Raw genomic sequence first — 23,343 nt, 5'->3', positions numbered from 1 at the left:
CTAACACCTCTTTGAAGATGTGTTACGCATTGCCAAAGCTTCTCATGTTCTTCTTTGTTTTCGCCGCCTTTTCTTTGGCCTCTATTTCATCATCTTCTCCTCCACCTTCTGATCACTTCTATTATTCAGTTTCGTTGCCTTCCCCACCTTCTGATCACGTCTTTTATTCTGATCATTGTGATTCAATCGTTCCCCAGTCAATGCAAAGTAGATATGTAGGCTCTCGAATTCTCAAGCGCCATACAGGTTACTACACTGGTGGAAGTGGCATTCTTAGTCAAAACTCATCATTTCAGCCTTATCACGAGTCCGAATACTGGATTGAGTTCACCCCCTGGAGTGTTCAAAGAACCTACGTACCAGGCTTGTTCAAGATTGATGGAAGTCTTCGATTTCAAAGAGGCAGTGCGTTTTGCTATGTGGGAAATGTCACAACTCACCGTCGACCAAGTTCGGTAAGCTTTAAACTAAGTGGGTTCTGGTCCGAATCTTCTGGGAAGATTTGCATGGTTGGATCAAGTTCTAATTACTTGGGACATGGTCGTTGTCTTTATTATCCTGCTGTTCTTAAGCTCTATAATGTCACTAGTGTTACTAGTTTAATTACTGGAACCTTAGAGAGCTCGATGAGTTCTGAGAGTGATCCAAGGTACTTCAGAACAGTCTCTATTTTGATGACACCTCGTATAAATTACGAGTACCCTTTGGTTTCAAATAAATGCAATAACAGTTGTTCTGCAGGAAGTGATTTTCCCTCAAGTTCATTTCCATTGGCCACATTTTGTTCAGTACTTTCAACTATAAAGGGGCATGAGTTTGATCTCAAATATTCAAGCCATTGCCTTTCTACAAAGAACTGCACTCCATTTGCAGCTTCTGAGTTGCCTCACGTTGTGTCGTTGAAGGCTATTGAGTGTTCAGAGAACACACAAAGGTTGAAAGTTGAAGTGGAATATGCACAAAGTAAAAATTCCTGGTATCGGAGGTCTTTTTATCCCGATAGAATATTGCTTGGGGAAGGGTCATGGGATGCAAAGAACAATCAGCTATATGTTGTTGCTTGTCGAGTCTTAAACGCAACAAATTCTATTAGTAATAGTACTCATGTGGGTGATTGTTCAATAAGGTTGAGCTTGAGATTTCCTGAAATATGGACAATCGGAAAGACTAGTAGCATCGTGGGGCAAATTTGGAGCAGCAAAAACGTGACAGCGTCGGGTTACTTTGAAAGCATCACTTTTGAAAGCCCTCAGAATTATATGGTAAGGTTTCCACATCCAGATTTGAAATATGAATATACTAAAATTGACAAGCTAATCAAGTTATGCCCGAGAAACAAGGCTGCTCATCGCAATACCTACAAACATCTCAAAGCATTTTCTCCCGAAATGAGATTTGGCATGCAAGTAAAAAATTCTAAAAGGGAAGTAGCATGGGGCACCGCTGTCCCTCTCTTCGGTGCGGACAGCTTCTACCACTATCGTTATCTGTACTTACAGGCTGCAAGCAGTGGAGACTTTGCACCTCCTGTGAGCTACAGCTACCACAGCATCCCTGTCAATATCAGCTACCAAATAACCATCAATTTCAATCAGTTGGGAAAGATATTTCAAACTGCAAAAATCTTCGAACTCAAATGAAGTGAAAATTTATGCTGAAGGGATTTACGATGCTACAGAAGGAAGCCTGTGCATGGTTGGCTGCCGAAATCTGGGCCCAAACAGTCAGCAACAAACAAATGATTCCATAGATTGCGAGATTCTTGTCAATTTTCAGTTGCCTCCAACAAACTAAAAGAATGTAGGTGTTAGGTGTTATCAAGGGCAGCATTAAAAGTACACGGAAAAATTCCGATCCTCTTCATTTTGAAAGCTGGGATTTGTCTTCAGATTCTATTCCCGTAGTTGCACCAAGGCGATCCATTTGGAGAATGAATGTGGAGATCACCTTGGTTCTGATATCCACCGCTCTCGCATGTGGTTTTGTGGTGTTACAACTCTTCTATCTGAAGAAACATCTTCTGTCCAGAGGCGGATCCAATTATGAGCCCGGTTGGTTCAGGGACCACCTGAAAGTCTGAAGGTCTGGGTAGGTTTCCAATTCCCGCGTGACCAACTCCTTTTTTTTCTTTTCAAATTATTGTCCAATAAGGTTGTGTCACTTAGCATTTTAATTAATAAGAGGACAGTGTATTATTCACTCAGTACCTTTTATACCATATGTTTGTCACCTTATTTCTTTTTAAAATTCATTATAAATTCATACGACCTCCAAGAACCACCCAAGTTGAGAATCTTGGTCCGCCACTCCTGCCTTCCACTTCCATTTTCATGGTACTAATTCTAACTTCCGGATACAGGATACCTGTTCACGAACACCACCAGCCGCCAACATGTGTTCCTTGGTATCGATGGATGGCTTGAAGTTAACGAGGTAATTGTAAGAGTAATAACAATGGTAGCCTTCTTGCTGCAAATCCATCTTCTGCAGCTAACCTGTTCAGAAAGATTTGGAACTCAGAAACAGCATTCACACTTGTACCCAATGTCCCGAGTTCGATTTTCCTCTCCCATTTCCGCTTGTACGAACCCAATATATGGAGAGCGCAATTCAAACTTGGGCACAAGGGGGCTGGTGGGCAAATTGTTGTAGTAAACTGGCCTAAACCATAGTTGCTACCATTGTCATACTTCAGTTGTCACAAGGATCTTGTAATTTAGGTTACACTAGAAAATTTGCCTGCACTTTGCTGCGGGTTTTCAAACCATTATCCACAATAGGCATGAATAATTTCCATTGAAAGTAACTAAAAAGACGGTCTAGTACCTAAGAACTAATAAAGTGAAACTTTGCTTGCTATATATGGATATGCATGCTATAAGAACATGCACAATCAAAGGGGCGGATTATGATCATTGTCTCAGTAATTACCTAAAACTCAAAAGGTTACATTCAAGTATGTTGATTCTCTTTGCGCTGATCACCATGGAAAAGAGGATTTGTTGCTTTCAAATGAAGACCACGTCAAACTTCTCACCCAAACAAAATAATATACCAAAAATGAAGTCAAAATGATAGCATATGTAAAAGAGAAAACATTGAAATAAAAGCAGATGAACGAAGACATATAGAGTTGTTTGAAACTAAGATATATAAAACTCAAAACAAAAGCCTCATTAAGCAAGAAAACACATAGTTCTGATTAGGTAATGCACACAACAGAGGGGAGAGAGAGAGAGAGAGAGAGAGAGAGTAGTGAAATGATCTGTGCTTCTCTTCCTTATGATCCTCTTAAATGTAGTTCTACACATTTCTAAACCAAAACTACAAAGTAGAATTCAAAGAAATTAAAAGAAACCTAGTAAAGATTTAAACTTTTTGATTATCCGAAAGATAAACATAACCCCATTTAACAAAAACAAATTTATGACACAAAAGACATGATTTTAGCCACAAAAAGCGAGAGAGAGTCAGAGAGAGAGATTTTACTTTTTGAACTATGCAGAATGTGCATCATAAACAAAATGATATTTTAGGCAAAAAAGCATCACCTTTAGACCCCAAATGAAAGAATTTGAGAGAGAGAGGGCATACGTGGTTGCCAAGAAGTGGCAGAGAGCATTTCCATTTCCTCTAAAAACGAAGAAACAGAGCATTAACAAACACACACGCACAAATCTCAAAGGAAATTGGTAAGAAATAATCCAGTTAAATAATCAGAAAACCAAAGAGGGAAGTTCTGAAACTCAATAAAGACTCGGAACAAAAGCTTGAGTGCATGCATTGTTTTTTTTATCTGTTTCAACCGAATCTTGAAACGAAAGAGAAAAGCACAGAACCCAGTTGAGGAAAAGCATTAAGAGAATCATGTGGTAGATGTTGGAGCCCACCAGGCCAAAATGTGGGTTCTAACCCCTAAGCCCTAAGCCCTAAGCCCATAAGCCCTAGATGTCGGAAGCTGCTATTTGCACATCAAAACTAGTTCCATGTCGTCTTTCATTTCATGGTGGAAACTATTCGGAGCATAAGAATCTTGTTTTGGCGTGCATTTATCATTTCCTCAATTTTCAACTTCTTTGTCCTTTTTGTCCTCTTAGGTATTCACAAAAGCAAAATGTAGCTTTGATTTCACAGTCCTGGGTTTGGTTTGTTCTGGTTGTCTGTTAAAACAAAGTCATCAGCTCCTCTCTTCGAAATTGTCACGACAACGAATTTGATATATAATCCGTACCTTGCAGTAGAAAATAGACTATGGAAAGTGCATAAAACAATCGAAACATTGCAGTACTTTCACATTGAATTTCTTTTCGTTCTTCTTCTTGTTCATCTTTCTCCCAATGTTCATGAAGAAACACCTGTCTTCTGCTACCACCTCTTTGAAGATGTGGTACTCATTGCCAAAGCTTCTCATGTTCTTCTTTGTTTTTGCTGCCTTTTCTTTTCCCTCCATTTCATCGCCTTATCCACCACCTTCTAATCACTTCTCTTATCCAGTTTCATCGCCTTCTCCACCTTATGATCAAAGCTCTTATTCTGATCACTGTGATTCAATTGTTCGCTGGTCAAAACCAAGAACATATGTAGCTTCTCAAATCCTCAACCGCCATACAGGTTACTACACTGGTGGAAGTGGAATTCTTGGTCAAAAATCATCATTTCCGCCTTTTCACGAGCCTGAAGATTCAATTCAGTTCAACTTCTGGAGTGTTCAAAAAACTTATGTACCAGGCTTGTTCATGATTGAAGGAAGTCTTCTATTTCCAAGAAGCAGTGTGTCTTACTATGTGGGAAATGTCTCAAAAAGTCATCGACCAAGTTCGGTAAGCTTTAAACTAAGTGGATTCTGGTCAGAATCTTCTGGGAAGATTTGCATGGTTGGATCAAGTTCTAATTACTTGGGACATGGTCGTTGGCTTTATTATTCTGCTGTTCTTAAGCTTTATAATGTCATGAATTCCACTAATGTTACTAGTTTGATTAGTGGAACCTTAGAGAGCCCGATGAAATCTAAGAGCAATCCACAGTATTTTGAACCAGTCTCGATTTTGATAATTCCTCGTATAAATTACGAGTACTCTTTGGTGTCAAATAAATCTGATAACAGTTGTTCTGGTGGAAGAAATATTCACCCAAGTTCTTTGCCGATAGAGACAGTTTGTCCAGTGCTTTCAAGAGTAAGAAGACATGAGTTTGAGCTCAAATACTCAAGTCATTGCCGTTCTGCAAAGAACTGCTCTCCGGTTGCTGCTTCTGATTTACCTCACATTTTGTCGTTGAAGGCTATTGAGTGCTCGGAGAACACAAAAAGGATGAGAGTTCAAGTTGAATTTGGAGACAGTAGCAATCCCTGGTACCGGAGGCCCTTTTATCCCAATACAACATTGGTTGGGGAAGCATCATGGGATGCAAAGAACAATCAGCTATGTGTTGTTGCTTGTCGAATCTTGAATGCAACAGATTCTATCACTAATAGTACTCATGTGGATGATTGTTCAACAAGATTGAGCTTGAGGTTTCCTGCAATATGGACGATCGGAAAGACAAGTAGCACTGTGGGCCATATTTGGAGCAACAAAAATGCGACAGAGTTGGGTTACTTTGAAAGCATCACATTTGAAAGTCCTCAGAATTATATTGGAAGGTTTCTACCTCCAGGCTTGAAATATGAGTATACTAAACTTGACAAAGTAACCAAGATGTGCCCGAGAAAGAAGGGTGCTCATCGCAAGACCTACAAATATCCAAAACCGCTTTCTTATGACATGCGATTTGGCATGCAAGTCAAATACAAAGGGGAGGTTGCATGGGGCAGTGCTGCTCCTGTCTCCATCGGAAACAGGTTTTACCATCGTTATGGATATTTAAATGGTGCAAGCAGGGAACGCTTTGTACCTCCTGTGAGCTACAGCTACAACGACATCCCTGTCAACATCAGCTACCAAATAAGCATCAATTTCAATCAGTTGGGAAATGTAATTTCTAAACTGAAAAGATCTTCAAATTCAAGTGAAGTGAAAATTTATGCTGAAGGGATCTACGATCCTACTGATGGATGCCTGTGTATGGTAGGATGCAGAAATCTGGGCCCAGACAGTCAACAAGAAGCAGATGATTCTGTAGATTGTGAGATTCTTGTCAAATTTCAGTTCCCTCCAACAAACAAAAAGAATGCAGATGTTATCAAGGGCAGCATTGAAAGCACACGGAAAGAGTCCGATCCTCTTCATTTTGGAAGTTGGGGTTTGTCTTCAGATTCTATTACTGTAGTTGTAGCAGAGCGATCCATTTGGAGGATGGATGCAGAGATTACCTTGGTTTTGATATCTACCACACTTGCATGTGTATTTGTGGCATTACAACTCTTCCATGTGAAAAAACATCCCGACGTGCTTCCCTCCATTTCCACTTTCATGCTACTAATTCTAAGTCTGGGCTACATGATACCTCTAATGCTAAACTTGAAAGCCATGTTCGTGAATAACACCAACGTTCAACATGTGCTCCTTGGAGGCGGTGGATGGCTTGAAGTTAACGGGGAAATTGTAAGAGCAGTAACAATGGTAGCTTTTTTGTTGCAAATCCGTCTTCTGCAGCTAACATTGGCAGAAAGATCACAAAATGAAACCCGAAAGGAGCTCTGGCTAAAGGAAAGGAAGTCTCTCTTTGTGGTTTTACCTGTATATGCTGCAGGGGCTTTAGCTGCTTTCCTTCTGCATAGACAGAAATGGACCAAAAGCCACAAAATTGGCGCCGCAACTTCCTATCCAGACCATTCAATTTTGGGTGCTGCCTTGAAGTCTTATGCCGGTTTAGTGATGGATGGTTTTCTGCTACCTCAGATACTGCTCAACATGTTCTGTGAATCGAAGGAAAAGGTTCTGTCTGTTTGGTTCTACATCGGAACAACTTTTGTTCGAGGTCTGCCGCATGCATATGATCTGTACAGGGCTCACAACTCCGCTCTTCGCCAATGGAATCATTCGCACATTTATGCAAGTTCTGCTGTAGACTTTTACTCCACTGCTTGGGATGTCCTTATTCCGTTCGGAGGTCTGCTGTTTGCTGGCATCATTTTCTTGCAGCAGAAGTTTGGGGGTCTTTGCGTTCTTCCTCCAAAGTTGAGAGATTTTATTGCATATGAGAAGGTTCCGACTGTCGCCGAAACTGAAGGGTAATGAGCAAAGGGACCTGGTGTAGCCCTCCGTTATCGGAGGAGGATTCTGTTACAGTGAATGCAAACTTTAGAGAGGATTGGACATTCAACTATCAGCTGCAATGTTCTTTGTTTTGGATTTTTAAGCATGTAGGAGGAGTTCAGAAAAGAAAGAAAAGTTGTATGGTTTTGCTTTTTATTTCTTTATTTCTTTTTTCGATTTGTCGAATACCTGAGTTTTAATGCTTGGAATAAATTTTGAATGTTAGATATCTGCAGAATAGTTGCTGTAGTTACTATTCGAGGGTTGGGGGAAATTGAACCTAGGATCTCGGGTGTAGAATCAATGTTCTTAACTCTTTGAACTACACGCCCTCGAGCCGAGAATATTGTTTTTAATCATTTGAGCTACACTACAAGCCATCTAGTGAAGGATAAATGCTTTTTAACTCTCGAGCCCCTTGCAGTGTTTTATCAGTTTATAAAAATAAAAATAAAAACATGATGTGTATAAAATTAACAAGGGTTAACTCCATTTTACACTTTACGTTTTAGGTAATTTTTTAAAATGGGCCGTAGGGTTAATTTTTACAAATTGCATCATGGATTTTTGGAATCAAATCAATCTGTCTTTAATCTGTTTTTCATTTTTGTTTTTATCTTAATGTCTTTCATCTTCTTGACAGTATAATACTCCGTCAAATTGATGATGTAGTTGCTTTATGACAATTTTTTCGTCTACTAGTATGTTTACAACCAATTGCATGAGGCGGATACGAGTCGGAACGTTATGGGTACGTATAGATGAAAAAATTTTAAATTCCAAAGCGATTTTGAGATAATTAATGGTGAATAAAATAGATCACAAAAAATTAAATAAGAGGAATTAGCAATGCACCACATGAGCGTACAAAGATATGCGAAAAGAATTTGTAAATGACACCTTCCAAATAATCATATGTAAATTCCTTTCATATGCCATTACAATGGTCATATGTAGATTTATTTTTATTCAGTCTTAGATACTTTTTGTTACTCATTTCTTCATCACTTTGTTTAAGTTTTTTCGGATTAGGGTTTTTTTTTCTAAATGGTTTTCGGGATTAAGGTGATACCTCAACTTTCTTCTTGACATTTTTGTAGAAAAAAATTACAAAGAGAAGACCTTTGGGCAACTGAAATTACATAAATCCATAAGCCAGTTAATCTTGCCTCAGTAGGAAAAGTTTCTCACCAACCATACTTAAAAAAAAGAAAACTGACCCACACTAGCAAACGCGTCTGTGACAACATTTTTTAATATCATAAAACGATATATCTGAAGCTCGCAATTCAACTTTTGAATATTATACACCAAGTGGAGATGTGCAAGGGTGGAAATGGTCAAGTTTACAGCATCAACAATATCTTTTATTTCTTCTAATTCCAAATTTTTTCCATTAAAAATTGATTATATTGTTTATTTTTTCAACTTAACTATCAAACTATTTGAACTGTTCAATAAGAAAATGGGACATTCAACTAAAGCCAACTCCAATGCAGATTGCAGGCTTCAGTGTCCTTCCTTACATAGCAGTAGGACCGCTTGAGGACTATCCCAATGCTAATGGTTGACCTGGTACTACTAGTACTGCATAAAAATATCCTCTCCTTGTTCATCTTTCTCCAAATCCACTTATCTAGTCCATGACCAAAGAATCCATGGCCATCTCCATGATCATCTTTTTACCCAATCTTCTTATGTTCGTCTTTCTTTTCTTCACCATCTCTTCTGCAGCTTCCTCTAAATACGATTTCCAAACCACTTACGCTGATCACTGTGCTTCATTTGTTCCCCAGTCTTTACCGAAAGGTTTTGCGCTAGGACCGCCCTACCAACACCTCCTCACGGGTTACTACACCGGTGGCGGTGGCCTTCTTAGTCCTATCTCATCGTCTAATCATAGTGAAAAATCTGTTCAATTCTTTATCTTGAAGACTAGAGAAACGGATGTTCCAGGCCTGATCAAGATTCGAGGGACTTTATTGTTTCCAGGTGATACACATTACTTTGTGGGGAATTCTTCCACCACAAGTAACAGTTTCTCATCTGGATCAGTTCCTCGTCCAAGAAGATTAATACTTAAACTTGAAGGGTTCTGGTTACAATCTTCCGGGAAGATTTGTATGGTTGGTTCCGGTTATGGTTACTCAAAAGGACGAAGTTATTCGCTCAACATTCATCCTATTTTTAAGCTCTACAACTTCATGAATTCCACTAGTGTCACGAGTTTGAGTAGCGGAACTTTGGAGAACATGATCAGTTCCAAGAATGATCCAGATTATTTTGAACCTATCTCTATTTTGATGCTTCCCGGTATGAACTACCAGTACACTCTGATTTCAAATAGTTCTGAAAACAGAAATACTTCCGGTGGAAGTGATAATTCCAATCCCACAAGTTCCTTGAATATAAAGAGATTTTGTTCTGTACTCTCAAGAGAAGTGCGAAATCATGGATTTGATCTCAAATACTCAAGCTTTTGCTCTTCTGCCAAGAACTGCACTCCTTTGGCCACGTCTGATTTGGCTCGTGTTGTTTCGTTGAAGCTTATCGGGTGTCGGAATGATGCGAAAAGGTTGAGAGTTCTGGTCGAATTTGTAGACAGCAGCAACATCTGGTATCGAAGGCTATTCGATCCCAATACAACATTGATTGGAGAAGGCTCATGGGATGCAGAAAAAAATCAGCTGTCTTGTGTTGCGTGTCGATTCTTGGATGCAGCAGGTTCTTGGAACAATACTCGTGTCGGTGATTGTTCAACAAGAATTAACTTGCGGTTTTCTGCAGTATGGACAATCGGAAACACAAGTAGCATTGTGGGGGAGATTTGGAGCAACAAAAATGTGACAGAGTCGGGTTACTTTGAAAAGATCACGTTCCAAAGTCCTCAGGATGACATTGGAAGGGTTCTGATTCCTGGTGTGAAGTATGAGTACACCAAAACCAAACAAGTAAGTAATTTGTGCCCAAAAAAGAAGACTTCTCATCCCAAGATCAACGTGTACCCGAATCCGTTTTCTTATGACATGAGATTTGATGTGTCAGCTAAGAATTCTAAAAGACAAGCTGTGTGGGGAAGTTCTGTTCCGATTTCTGTTGGGAATCAATTTTATCAGGCGTATTGGTATTCGATGCAAGGTGTGATTGCAACCACCGAATCTGAATCTACAGCTCCTGAGAGCTCTCCTGTGAGATACAGCTTCAACCACAGCAATCCGTACAATATTAGCTACAAAATAAGCATCCACCTGCTATCTCATGCAAAGTTTCAAAATGCATCAGTTTTAAACGAAATGCAGATCTTTGCTGAAGGGATCTATGATGAAACCGAAGGCAGCCTGTGCATGGTAGGCTGCAGAAACCTGGCCTCAAAGGGTCAGCAGCCAACAAATGATTCTGTAGATTGCGGGATTGCTGTCAATTTTGAGTTCCCCCCAACAAATCCAACCAACAATTCGGGTTTCATCAAGGGCAGCATAAAAAGCACGCGAAAAAAGTCTGACCCTCTTTATTTTGAAACTTGGGATTTAACCTCAGCTTCCTTTACCCTCGCTGAAGAAAGGCGGTCCATTTGGAGGATGGATGTGGAGATCATATTGGTTCTTATATCCACCACGCTGGCATGCTTCTTTGTGGTGCGACAACTCTTCCATGTGAAAAAGTATCCAGATGTTCTTCCCTCCATTTCCATTTTCATGCTACTAATTCTAACTCTTGGCTACATGATACCCCTTATGTTAAACTTCAAAGCCATGTTCACGAGTAGCACCAACCACCAAAACGTGTTCCTTGGAACCGGAGGATGGCTTGAAGTTAATGAGGTAGTTGTGAGGGTGATAACAATGGTAGCTTTCTTGCTGCAAATCCGTCTTCTGCAGCTAACTTGGTCAGCAAGATCAGCACATGGAAATCGCGACGAACTCTGGCTCATGGAGAAGAAGACTCTCTTTGTGGCCTTACTACTATATGTTGCAGGGGCTTTCGCTGCTTGGCTTCTGCATGAACAGATTTGGAAAAAGAGCTACTACGCTGATCACTCAATTTTCAGCATTGGCTTCAAATCTTATGCCGGTTTGGTATTGGATGGTTTTTTGCTGCCTCAAGTTGTGCTCAACATGTTTTGCAAATCAAAAGAAAATGCTCTATCCATTTCGTTCTATGTTGGAACAACTTTTGTTCGAGTGGTGCCACATGCATACGATCTTTACAGGGCTCACAAATTTGCTCACCGTCAATTCAACGAGTCGTACCTGTATGCAAGCCCTGCAGCAGATTTTTACTCCACTTCTTGGGATGTCATAATTCCTTTTGGGGGTTTAGTGTTTGCTGGCGTCGTTTTCTTGCAGCAGAAGTTTGGGGGTCGTTGCATTCTCCCTCAAAAGTTGATAGAGTTGGGTGAATATGAGAAGGTCCCTACTGTTACTGAAGGGTAATTTAATCTTCTCTCCTTTGTACTTGAGGAGGTATCAAGTTTTAGCTTTTTTATTTTTATCTTTCTTTTCGTTTGTAATGTGTTGAACTTGTTAGCTATAATGTGCGCACTTCCATTTTTCTTTTCTATAAGATAACAAACAATATTTGCTTCTGTCACGAGAATGAGGTCGGTCTGTCACAAGGTTAATGCACATAGGTCTCGAGGATACCATGAAACTTAGTACTCATGTCTTGTTCAACTGTGTTTCTGCACACATTCTAGAGATTTCGATAAGAAAACAAAAACAAAACTAAGCGAGAAAAATGTGAAAGACATGGAGAAAGAGAGAAGCGCAAGTTTAGAGGTTCTTAGAATAAATTTTGGATGTGAGACATCTGCAGAATAGTTGCAGAACCAGCAGCATTCCAGAGTTTTTGGCATCCTTTCTAAATAATGTTCATTTTTTGTCACTTTATTTTTCTTTTACAAAGCGGTATTCTAATATACTCTAGTTAATGGGGAAGAGATTCAAACCAACTGATCTAAAACCTACATATGCAGATTTGATGCAATTTTAGACTACACAAAAGTTCCTCTAAATAATCATCAAAACTGTCCGTAACCAGAGAGATTGACTAAAGGAGCTTGTAACTTCACTGGCTGAGAACTTTCTTCCTGCACCGAGCTCTTTGTGTTCGTCTCCGCCTCAGTGCAACCCTTTTTACTCAGAACCCTCCGAGCATTGCCAAAGGCTCTAGTTTCATTGACATGGGCACGCGTCCTCACCCCTCAGATTGCTTCCTACAAAGTTCAATTCGCTTAGGCCTAATATAATTGGTATCTAGCCTTTTTTGACAAAGCAATATTCTAAAGGCTGATTTGATAACCATTTTCATTTTTCGTTTATAGTTTTCAATATAAGAAAACGTAGAGAAGTATACGGAGAAAACGAGACGGTGGTGCGAGAGAAGGAAATAAATAAAAATGAATGAATAAAAATAAAATCTTGAAAGTGAAAACAACTTAAAATAGTTTTCGCCTTTTTTATTTCCACTTTGTGTGTCTTTTCTTATTCGTTTTTCTACATCTATCCTATTATCATTCTGTCATCGTTCTATATCCCTTGTCCCATGTATTTCCCCTCCACCTCTAACATTAAATTGAAAGTTAAAAATTAAAAACAAAATGGTTATCAAACAGGCCCTAGAACAAACTTGGTTTTCCATTCCTTTGTTCCAGTTTTTTTTGTCCTCTTAGGTATTTAGTATTTACGAACAATAAAATGCAGCTTTGGTTTCACAGTCCTGGGTTTTGTTTGTTCTAGCTGTCTATGAAAACAAAGTCATAAGCTCCTTTTTCTCTTTGAAATTGTCACGACAATGTACGAATTTGATATATCCTTTTTTGTCACAATTAGACGGATGGTTCACTTTTCAAACACGTGACAATTATTACAGACGAGTGACATTACTGAGGTTGAGCACTACTGTGAAGTAATATTTTTTCTACTTGTACATAGACAGACATGTTGAATTCGATACCTAAATATTAAAGTCGTTATATAATCCGTATTTTGCAGACTATGGAAAGTACACAAAACAATCGAAACATTGCAGTACTTTCACATTGAATTTCATTTCGTTGTTCTTGTTTATCTTTGTCCCAATGGTCATGAGGAAAACACCTGTCTTCTGCTACCACCTCTTTAAAGATGTGGTACTCATTGCCAAAGCTTCTCATGTTTTTGTTTATTTTTGGCGCCTTTTCTTTATATCCACCACTTCTAATCACTTCTCTTATCCAGTTTCATCGCGTTCTCCACCTTATGATCACATCTCGTATTCTGATCATTGCGATTCAATTGTTCCCCGGTCAATGAGAAGAAGGCGTTTGTTGTGGTTTTACTTGTATATACACTGCAGGGGCTTTAGCTGCTTCACTACTGATGGATTGGAGCACTTTTGGCACTGTGCCACTGAAAACGATGTTGTCAATACTTTCAGATCATCAAAATCTTGCCTGCCTTGAAATCATATGCTTGTTTGGTTTCGGATGGTGTTTTGCTGCCTCAAATTCCTCTCAACACTTTCTGCAATTCCAACCAAAAGGCTCTGTCAGTTTCATGCTACATTGGAACAACTTCCATTCGAGTGCTGCCGCATGCGTACGATCTTTACAGGGCTCGAAGTCACCGCCATTCTCGCCAGCAATTGAATGAGTCTTACATTTATGCAAGTCCCACAACAGATTGCTTCCTACAAAGTTCAATTCACTTAGGCCTAATATACTTTGCTTGGGATGTCATTGTACCTTTTGGAGGTCTACTGCTTGCCGGCAACATGGGTTAGTTGATGGATCTTTGGGCTTTGATTACCAGGGAATAGAAACTTTACAAATAAAACCCGAGGTTTGGCATTCGATTGCTGTCATTTTATATGTACATGGTTACACTTATCTACGTTCCTAATGTGCTTATGATGTAGCACTAAGCGGACTGTTAGCTAGTGTCTATCATCTTGCGAGAATAGAGTATGGTATAGATCAACTGGAAGGGGTATGCATAAAAGTATTTGCCCTGAGGAATCCTAGAATTCCGTCTGTTTTCTAGGTTTGGAAAAGTGCGAATTTTCAAGAAAGGGAATCCTAATATATGCTGGGAATCCTTTATGATAATCATCCAAGTATCTTAATGCCTGAAAGTTGGATAGGATGGCCTTTAAGTAAGGATTATATTGCCCTTGCAGCAGAAGTTCGGCGGCCGTTTCATTCTTCCTCAAAAATTGAGATCGTTGTCTGAATATGTGAAGGTCCCTACAGTTACTGAAGTGTAATTGCCCAAGTGATGTACCTTCAATCCGGGGAGGTTTTTCGAAGGAGTTTTGAAGGCAACAAAGAACAATTTATGTACTTAGAGTAAATTGTAGCATTGGAGCAATGGTCCCTCAACTAAAAATTCATTACCATTGGTTCCTTAATACATCAAAACGTGCAGCTATGATCATTTTCGTCAACTTCAATAGAACTTCCATCAAAATGAGTTACGTGTCATGCACGTAAGACTAAATCAAGAGGCAAATATGAAAAATCAAATAAAAACAATTGTATCAATGGTCTTCGACTTTCATTAATTGTAAAAATGGTCTCTCAACATTAACCCAATTGGAGCAATGATCCCTCAACTTTAACCCATTTTGACAGAATTATGATAGAGTTAACGAAAAACACCATAGCTACACGTTTTGATAAGTTGAAGAACTAATGGTAGTGAATTTTTAGTTGAGAGACCATTACTCAAATTTGATAAAAGTTAATGAACCATTCCTACAATTTACTCTTATGTATTTCCCTCTCGAGGAGGTCCTGGATTTGCGGTGGACAAAACTTCGCAATGGTGGAAGAAAAACTTCGCAAGGATGCAAGACAGTTTCAATAATTTCATGCGAGATTTGTAGCATTGCATAATTACTCTGATTACTCTAATTTCTTTCAAATGTATCTCAATTACAGCGACGGATATTCTAAACTTGTATAGAGGCACCCGTTTTCCCCCTCGGTTTCGCCTAACACTTGAATATATACAGACGGAACACAAAAATTCAAGGACTAGGATAAGTACTGGGTGGCAGGCTTTATCACCTTACAAGGGGATTCTCAAATTCCATCAAGCAAAGATTGCGAAAGTAAAATTATACGTCTAAGCTATCTGATTGGGGTCCTTGGGTGAGTCTCTGCATCTCGTTTTGGTCGTCTAGAGTTTGGATCAGAAGTGGTGGAGCATACTGGGCAGTCCCTTGGTGCTCTTCGGAATCCTGGCAGAATGAAAGAATGATGGTATCGATTGACATCTCCACCACAGCAAAGAAAAGAGTGGCAACCACATAGCCGAGAGCCCAGCAAACCTGCACAAACATATAAGAGCAGATTAATGACGGAACATACTCTACCCGACCATAGTGAGTTCATGCCATTCAACATAGACTATGGGAATAATACAAGGAAAGCTTCATCGGCGAAAGAGGTTTGTTTATCCACTTCCCTGCTCTAGCCAATTTTCATTTCAGTAGTTTCATCAGATAATGAAAAATTGTCACAAAACGCACTATCTTAGATCATAAACATACCAACACAGGAAACAGTGGAGAAGTGATCTTGTTGTGGCCAGATTTGTATTTGTGGGTATCCAACATAAGGAAAGCAAAAAGGGCAGTTGAGAGGCTGACACATAATTTTCCAAGGAATAGGATGACATCACCAATCACATTCACCTTCCCTATCCGAAGAATGTTACTAATGATCAAATCTGTTGCGATTGCAGAAGCCTTGCAGAAGCTTTTACCCGTTATAGCAATCTGCAACAGTAACAAGCATATTTTCAAGAAACAAATCAGATGAGCAAACCATATAGAATAAAAGGTGTTCAAACTCAGCCACCGGGATTTGAGAACCAAAAACTAATAAATAAACACATAAAAAGAGGAAAGTAAAGGACTACATTAGTGTTTAGCACTAATGTAGCACTATAGCCTGTAGGTTACAATAAAATGAGTGAAGTCTACTTGGTAGCTTTCATGTGCCTTCTCGCTACTTTATTCTTTCAAGCTGCTCAGATTTTTTACTTCATTTTTTACCCTTTCTGACTACGTGTTGCCAAGACTCAGTTATGTTAAACAACACACTACAACCCGGACATTGTGTACTCAAAACAAGCTTCAGACTTGAGAACAATGTTGGGGATACATTATCCAATCATGAAAAAAATCTTCAGGAATAAATGTCCCAAGTAGTTACATAGGCACCGCTTCTAGCATCTTGGTCAAACAGGAAACCGGTCGAGGAATTTGACAATCTCCTCGAGCCAACAAATAAGCTCCTCTTCCATGCAGTCGCCATATTAGGATGAATGAATATGAACAAAAACATGATTAACTCTATATATGAAAATATGAAGGATACTAGTTATGTCAAATTACCATAATGTAGGCATTGCGATTGACTGATTTGATTGTCCACTCAATACACCTCAGGAAAAATCTAGAAGCATGGTACACAGCCTTTCCAAACCAGTTATCGGGTGTGGTTCCAGCCACTTTTAGTCTGCGACGAATTGACTCAAGCATAAAGCGGATTGATTCCACAAATGACACAATCAGGGAGCCGAGAGCAACCGACCCAAGGTTATAGCGTGCAAGGCGTTTCATGGAGGCAAAGACTGGAAGAAATGGAATTTCTGGCTGCATTGAAGAAGATAATGAGAAACTGAAGATAAAAAAACTAGCACACTGAAATAAAAAACTAGTCCTCAGAAAGAAAATCTTGGGTAACTTGATTTGGAAGTTACTAAACAAGACCCAAAATATTCACTCCAGCAGATATTACCTATGTTTGGGGTGACAGTTCCCGAACATAAATTCAATGTATAGGCACATGCAGACATAGACACGCATGTCGCCTAACGACGGAACCTTATGTTTCATGAAATAAGAATATTACTAAACTATTTGATGCTATAATATCAACCTAGCCTTCAACACCAAGTCTCATGTTTATATACCTATATTGTTCATTCTTGCAATCCAAATACAATGATGAAATCCAGACCTATAACAGAGACCTACAAGCAACTTTGTGGTAACCTATGCATACAGCTTAGTAACTTACTGAAGTTTCACCACGAGCCCAATAATAAGAAGCAACAGCACCCGCAATAACTGTGGAAGAGCATGCTATGAAAAACTGGGTAGCCCAATAACCTCCAAATAGGTGGAAAAGGATGGCAACTCCAATATGAGGAGTGTAATGAATGCTATAACCGCAACAACGATCACAGTTCACTCGTTTTGACACAAGATCATAAGCACAGCAGTTCAAATTGCAGTCATTCTGGACAACCTGACCAGAACTGAACAGATGGAAAGCAGCTGAAAACCAGAACATGTAGAAAATTGCAAGGATGGTATATGGAATGACTGGGAATATTATGAGCGCCTGAGCTTCTCCTATGACCTTTGCAGCAACCTGCATACAGATTAATGTGTAAAGCCATTAAAGTTAAGTAAAAACTTCTGATGAAGAAGACTATTCGGTATTATGTTAAACAAAGTTGTGAGTGCTGGTATTCCCAGATGTGGAAGGGTGCACATGTTGGGTGTGCTCCTGGCGACACCAGCACTTGCTTCGGTGAAAGTTTGGTAATAATATATGCACAAATGATACGTAATTACTTCACTTTCTTAAATAATCAGCATTCTTCCAGAAATTAATAAAGTATTTTTGTAATATGGGAAACAAGGCTCAACAGAACCTCTGATGCACACTAGCTACTCTTAGTCCTGCTTTATACAAATTCCTGACCGTCATAACTTTTCTTTATTTGACAACTTGAACAAGTTAAGACATCAAAAGATAAATATGGATTTGTGGAAAATTCTTTGGGCTTCCAGTTTTAGTACCTTTATGCAACTCCAAGTGTGGATTTGCAGCACAACCCATGAGAAAAATCTTATGCCTAATCAATGTCTAAATGTATATATAGGTTGCTGATTATTCATTGTATAATGTTGCTTTCATTTTGTATGTTTCTTCTTAACATAAAACTATTCTTAACATAAAACTAAAAATTCAGAGGGAAACAGCAGTCTAAACTAATTTAAGGGCTAATACCCATAATATCCTGCATCAGACTTTTACTTTAAATATATGACCTACAACGTCTTGGAGCAGCTCCACCCAATTGGAGTATTTAGTTTTCAAATCAGAGAAACCATAACAGTTTTCAAATGAAAAGGCCTCTACGACTTTGAGTATCATCAACTTTTCACCATATATATGTTCATATGATTTCAAATGATTAATTGGACATGACTTGCCTTGAGGACAGACGTTGCCATAAGGATGCGGCGGACTATAGCAATTGATGTAAGGATAGAAACAACCATAATAGAGGTCATAATAACAGCAACAGCATGGAGATGATGTAATTCCTGAAAGATTGAAACCATTGAGTTAGTTGAAGATACATAAAGACAGCTTCCAGGTTTAGGAGTGCTCAGTTAATGAAGGTACACACCCTTCCAATTATGTGAATGTATGGATCGTGCTCACCAATGATTGGGGTGATGCTATCATTTCCTATCCATCCAGCTAAAACCAAGCAAGAAAAATAAAATTCATCATTGTATTTTGTTGAATATTATCCACGCATACAAGCATAAAACTCAACTAAACAAGTAGACAACTAGACTATGTGAAGCAATATGCTTGAGTTCGAACAAGTATCAGTGTAAATGATGAAACAGAAGGACCCAACAATGCTGAGTAAGAGGAAACAAAAAGATGCACTTGTATGAAAACTCAGAAAAGACTTTTTAGATACCAAATTATGGAGAACAAAGTTATTAACACTGACAAAACACAGTCCTAGACATTCTTTCCCATGTTCACAACAAAATCTGTTTGATGACCATAGCTATACTAATTTCCCTTCCCCTCTACCTTTTTCGTAAATAAGAACCGTCAAAATCTGTAATAACAAACTAACAACATGAATATGGATAGCTAATCATGAATAAGATCTAACTGGGAGAAGGGGTGAGGAAGGCAGGACTCAAGGTCCCTGCGACTTTAAACCCTACAGCATGGTTTACCAAATAAGAGGATAAAGCACAGTGAGAGATAGCTCTCGACCTTTTAAGTAAAAGAACATTGTGACTGCTATCATGAGAATGTTAAAGAGACCGACTGTAATCCAAGGCATTGCAGCAACAAAATGACGAATCAGAAGCAGCCAAATCACTGACAGAAAAAGTGGCAATATTCCTCCACAAACAATCAGCACCGGCCATGCCTTTCCAATATCAGCCATGTATCTCTGTCAACAATGAACTTTTAGAGCTATAGAATATGAAAACAGTAAATGTACTAGGTACTGTCAATGAAGATAGCTCTTTCGCGATAACTACCAAAAATAGCACTAATAGCCAAACTACTAAATTAATTTTATAAATGAAAATGCAACATGGTATATCAAAAACTAATTTTAGCCACGAATTATGTTTTTTTTTAATTTGGTATGCCAATTGCAAACAAAGTCGAATGCAGAAAACTTTATACATTTTCACAGAATTTAGGAACTATCCTCATTAGAAAGAAGTAAAAGTAGTAACGAATGTTGCCTGACCTTAAAGACGGATGACCGAGAATTGATGGCCTTGTGAATAGATTTGTCTATAATAATGTCCTCATTGATTTTCACTCCACCCATTTGCTGCCAATGCGTCAAAGATACGTTGGAGGGACGAGCAATAAATTGGCAAGTCCAATAAACTGTACACGGAAGAATTTGCAGTAATGTTACGATGAAAGAATAAAAGATACAGGTAATGAAATCATATAGGGACTCCAGGTCGTCATTGTATGTCAAAAGTTTTCTCCCACTGGTAAACACATGTACATTGTACACAACAAACATCACATATGCAAGCAATAAATACAATACATGATAAAGTTTAATAATTCCTAACGGAAGTGAGTTCATTTACCATTTATACTGGGAAATATGACAGGGTAACAAGGACCCTGAAGTTGAAGAGAGGTGTTTCTCAATTCTGGTGTAAGGAACTCATAATAATCATAATTCCTGTCGATCCAATCATCCATTGAGAGACGGATATCTCCATCAGGATAATCACACACCCAACTTAGTGAATCTTCATAAGGGATAGGGCAATCCAATAAGCATATACTCCGAGCATTGGCCAACTTGAATTGATTGTCTTTTAAACCACTAAGGTAAACCTGGTTAGGATTTAACCAATATTTGAGTTCCAGTTCCTTAAGACCAGGTTTTGCATGCTTGTCACCACAAACATTTCCTTTGTAGTCCAGTCCATAAGTGAGCCTGATAAACCACAACACTATTAATGACAATGATGAAACCTTTATAACATGCCTTGTGTTGCTAGGAAATGGAAAACTAAAGAGAATGCAACTATGCAAAAATGAAAAGTAACCTCAGTGTAGCAAAAGGAGCAAACATATAGGAAACATACAATGTAGCCAAATATAAACGAAAATACTGCACTTAAACGAAATCCAACAAGAAAGACCAACCCAAGTAAGATGCGATAATGTTTATCTAAACATAAAGAAGGAAAACTGCCAGAAGAAAATGAACCAAAACTAAATTAGCATTTCCGCTTTCGAAAAAATGAATGACATTGACATCTAGTTTTTCTACAAACAAATCACAAATTACACAAACTCAATCTTTCATGTTCAGCTTCTTGCCAAAATTCCCTCCAGCAGCAAAAGTTCACTAGAAAAGGGAAAACAGAGGGAAACTGAAAACCCAACAAAGATGGTATTGCTAAGAACAAACCCAATTGAGAAAAATACCAACGTTGCTAAAAACTCACAACCACCAAACACCATCATATGTTTAAGGTAGTTCCTTGGTGCATTAAACATAAAAAATAAAAAAAAATAGACAATTGGGGACCAAACCCAAATAATAAAGCAATTTCTGGTCTCATTTTATTCCAACAGATAAGTAACAGTGTGTACATGGAGACAATCCCACAAAAATAAATACCCATTTTGCAATACCTCGTATTTCTGAGCTAAAAGAGGAACCCATTCGAGAGCCGATGATTCTTACCTTAAAAATCACAAAAACAAAAAAACAAAAAAATTTCCAAAAAAAAAAAATGAAAAGGGTATGGCTAAGTTTCTTACCTTGAAGGGTTTCCTTGGTTGAATCCAAAGCTGGAGTTAACAATCATGGCAACCCAGAAGGCTATGAAGATTACGAGGAAGACAAGATCCCTGCATTTCCTATTGTGCCTAATGATTGAACTCATTTGGGCACTCCCATCACTTGGGGGGTACCTCCCTATCACTGCCCCCATAGGACCCCTCATTTTTCTCAGTGAAAACCACACTCGCAGACACAGAGAGATTGTTTCTTTCCCTGTCAAACTTCTTCAACAATGAGAGAGAGGGAGAGACAGAGATGAAAAGACAGCAGGAGGAGGGAGTGTCGCTGGGAGTGTGTGAAAGGTCCCTGAGGGTTTTTGAAGATTTGGAGTATTGTTTAATGAAGTCCTCTCTCTTTCTTTCTCTCTTTTTCCGACTTTAGGACAAAGATGTCACTTTCGTTCCATTTTTGTCAAGTGGCTCGGCTAATGTCTCTTTTTTTTTTTTATTTTGTTCTTATGTTTATACTTATTGAGCACTGTTATAAAAATCTTCGTTTAGGCGCAAGACGGTTGGTCACCGTCCCGATTAATACATAGGCGTTTGAAAAGTAAGAAAATGCGTTTAGACCTACTGAGGCGCCCGCCTAGCCTGCCCAGACCCTTCTAGACACCCTCCTAGTTTGCGACTTACTTAGACAGAAAATATATAACTTTCATTTTACATTTTATTTTTTCAATAAATTGTAAGTGACTTGTTGAATACTTAAAGAAACAAACATTATATACTTGTTCTCCATATTTTCATTATGGTCCAATAGCTCATAATATATATGTCATTCTATTTTGTAGTTTATAATGAAATCATATATATTTTAAGTATATACAGACATTTATCTACACGAAATATAATAGATTTAATTAAATCATCCTAGTCCGACTAGCGCCTAGCGTCTTTTAGAACCTTGGTATTGAATATCGATTGAAAGATAATTGAATTTAAAATTTCAGTGCAGAAATGAATGCTCTAAAAAACTAAGTTTGTGGTGTGATAATCTACACTGATAAGTTTCTAATTTATCATATATGATTGTAGTTTGGTAAGATAAAATTCTAGGAAAATGGATTTCGCACTCATTTTCTTTTTCTGTACATTTCTGTTTATTTATGTTCATTAATTATCTTTTGATTCTTTAAATCTAATGACCAAACATAAATAAGACAGTATAAAGAGAGAAAAAAGTTGTGTGAATTTCACTTCCTTAATTCTTTTGTATCTTATCATATTCCTCACAAAATACTTTAACATATCTATCAAACAAAAAGTTAATAAAGACGTTTTATTAATAATCTTGTCGACTCATTGAGTGAGGTTAATGTTGGGGTGGGTGGCACACGATACAATGGCCCCATTATTAGTGTAAGTGTGTCACACAAGTCTTCGTCTAGAAGGTTAAACGTTAGAAGTTTGGATGAGCCAGAGCTCATCTCAAACAAATATAAGTATATGTCTAATTTTAATCGTTGGTGTGACAAATTTAAAACCGTTAAAATGTTAACTTCATCTAACATCCGTTTGCATGTTAAACAAAAAAAATCATCAACTTTTGCAAACAAATCAACGCCCATTTCCCCCAATTAAAATTTTAAAAAGTTTGTGGGAGTGAGGTTACATTAATACGTGACTCTTCATCGTTTTATATTTAGTCAAAAAGCAGAAAAAGAAAAAGCAACATAGAAATAAAGGAAAACTAATGAAAAGGGCTTGAAAATTTTGAGTTTTAATGATAAGGACAAAATAAAGGGTAAAGTGAATAGTACCAAGATTGACTTTTTAGTGTAAAAATGTGGTTTTTCGTTAAAATAAACAGTACCGGGTGCTTTTTGTTAAGGTTCCTAGAAATAAAGAGCCGTTAAAAGAGCCGTTAAAAGTTAAGCAGCTCCTACTACTCCTAGCCGCTGCACAAAACCAAGCCAGAATGGGTAAGTATATTTATATTATTATATTGAAGTTATAATAAATAATCTAATTAGAATTTTG

General features: G+C 38.2%; 4 protein-coding genes across 4 annotated transcripts; 3 read left to right on the top strand and 1 right to left on the bottom strand.

Moving 5' to 3' along the window:
* The first annotated feature begins 17 nt into the window (after nucleotides 1-17).
* Nucleotides 18-1,640, top strand: LOC103436317 (uncharacterized). Its single transcript, XM_008374743.2, has one exon. It carries the CDS (start codon nucleotides 18-20, stop codon nucleotides 1,638-1,640), a length of 1,623 nt encoding a protein of 540 aa, XP_008372965.2.
* Nucleotides 1,641-4,343: 2,703 nt separating this feature from the next.
* On the top strand, nucleotides 4,344-7,175 carry LOC103436326 (uncharacterized). Its single transcript, XM_008374753.2, has one exon. The coding sequence runs from the start codon at nucleotides 4,344-4,346 to the stop codon at nucleotides 7,173-7,175; it is 2,832 nt and encodes a 943-aa protein (XP_008372975.2).
* A 1,679-nt stretch (nucleotides 7,176-8,854) lies between these two features.
* On the top strand, nucleotides 8,855-11,629 carry LOC103436337 (uncharacterized). Its single transcript, XM_008374761.3, has one exon. The coding sequence runs from the start codon at nucleotides 8,855-8,857 to the stop codon at nucleotides 11,627-11,629; it is 2,775 nt and encodes a 924-aa protein (XP_008372983.3).
* Nucleotides 11,630-15,064: 3,435 nt separating this feature from the next.
* LOC103448678 (choline transporter protein 1) lies at nucleotides 15,065-21,716 on the bottom strand. The gene is made up of 10 exons (XM_008387949.4): nucleotides 21,343-21,716; nucleotides 20,148-20,506; nucleotides 19,787-19,932; nucleotides 19,294-19,477; nucleotides 18,677-18,750; nucleotides 18,477-18,590; nucleotides 17,269-17,625; nucleotides 16,581-16,841; nucleotides 15,732-15,959; nucleotides 15,065-15,509 (listed from the first exon to the last, which is right to left on the bottom strand). The coding sequence occupies exons 1-10, from the start codon at nucleotides 21,525-21,527 to the stop codon at nucleotides 15,297-15,299; spliced, it is 2,121 nt and encodes a 706-aa protein (XP_008386171.3). The 5' UTR covers nucleotides 21,528-21,716; the 3' UTR covers nucleotides 15,065-15,296.
* Nucleotides 21,717-23,343: the final 1,627 nt, after the last annotated feature.

The sequence above is a fragment of the Malus domestica genome, chromosome 11, assembly GCF_042453785.1.
Source record: "Malus domestica chromosome 11, GDT2T_hap1".
NCBI classification, from domain to species: Eukaryota; Viridiplantae; Streptophyta; class Magnoliopsida; order Rosales; family Rosaceae; genus Malus; species Malus domestica.
The sequence above is the reverse complement of the archived record's forward strand: the minus strand, read 5'-3'. Positions and strand labels throughout refer to the sequence as shown.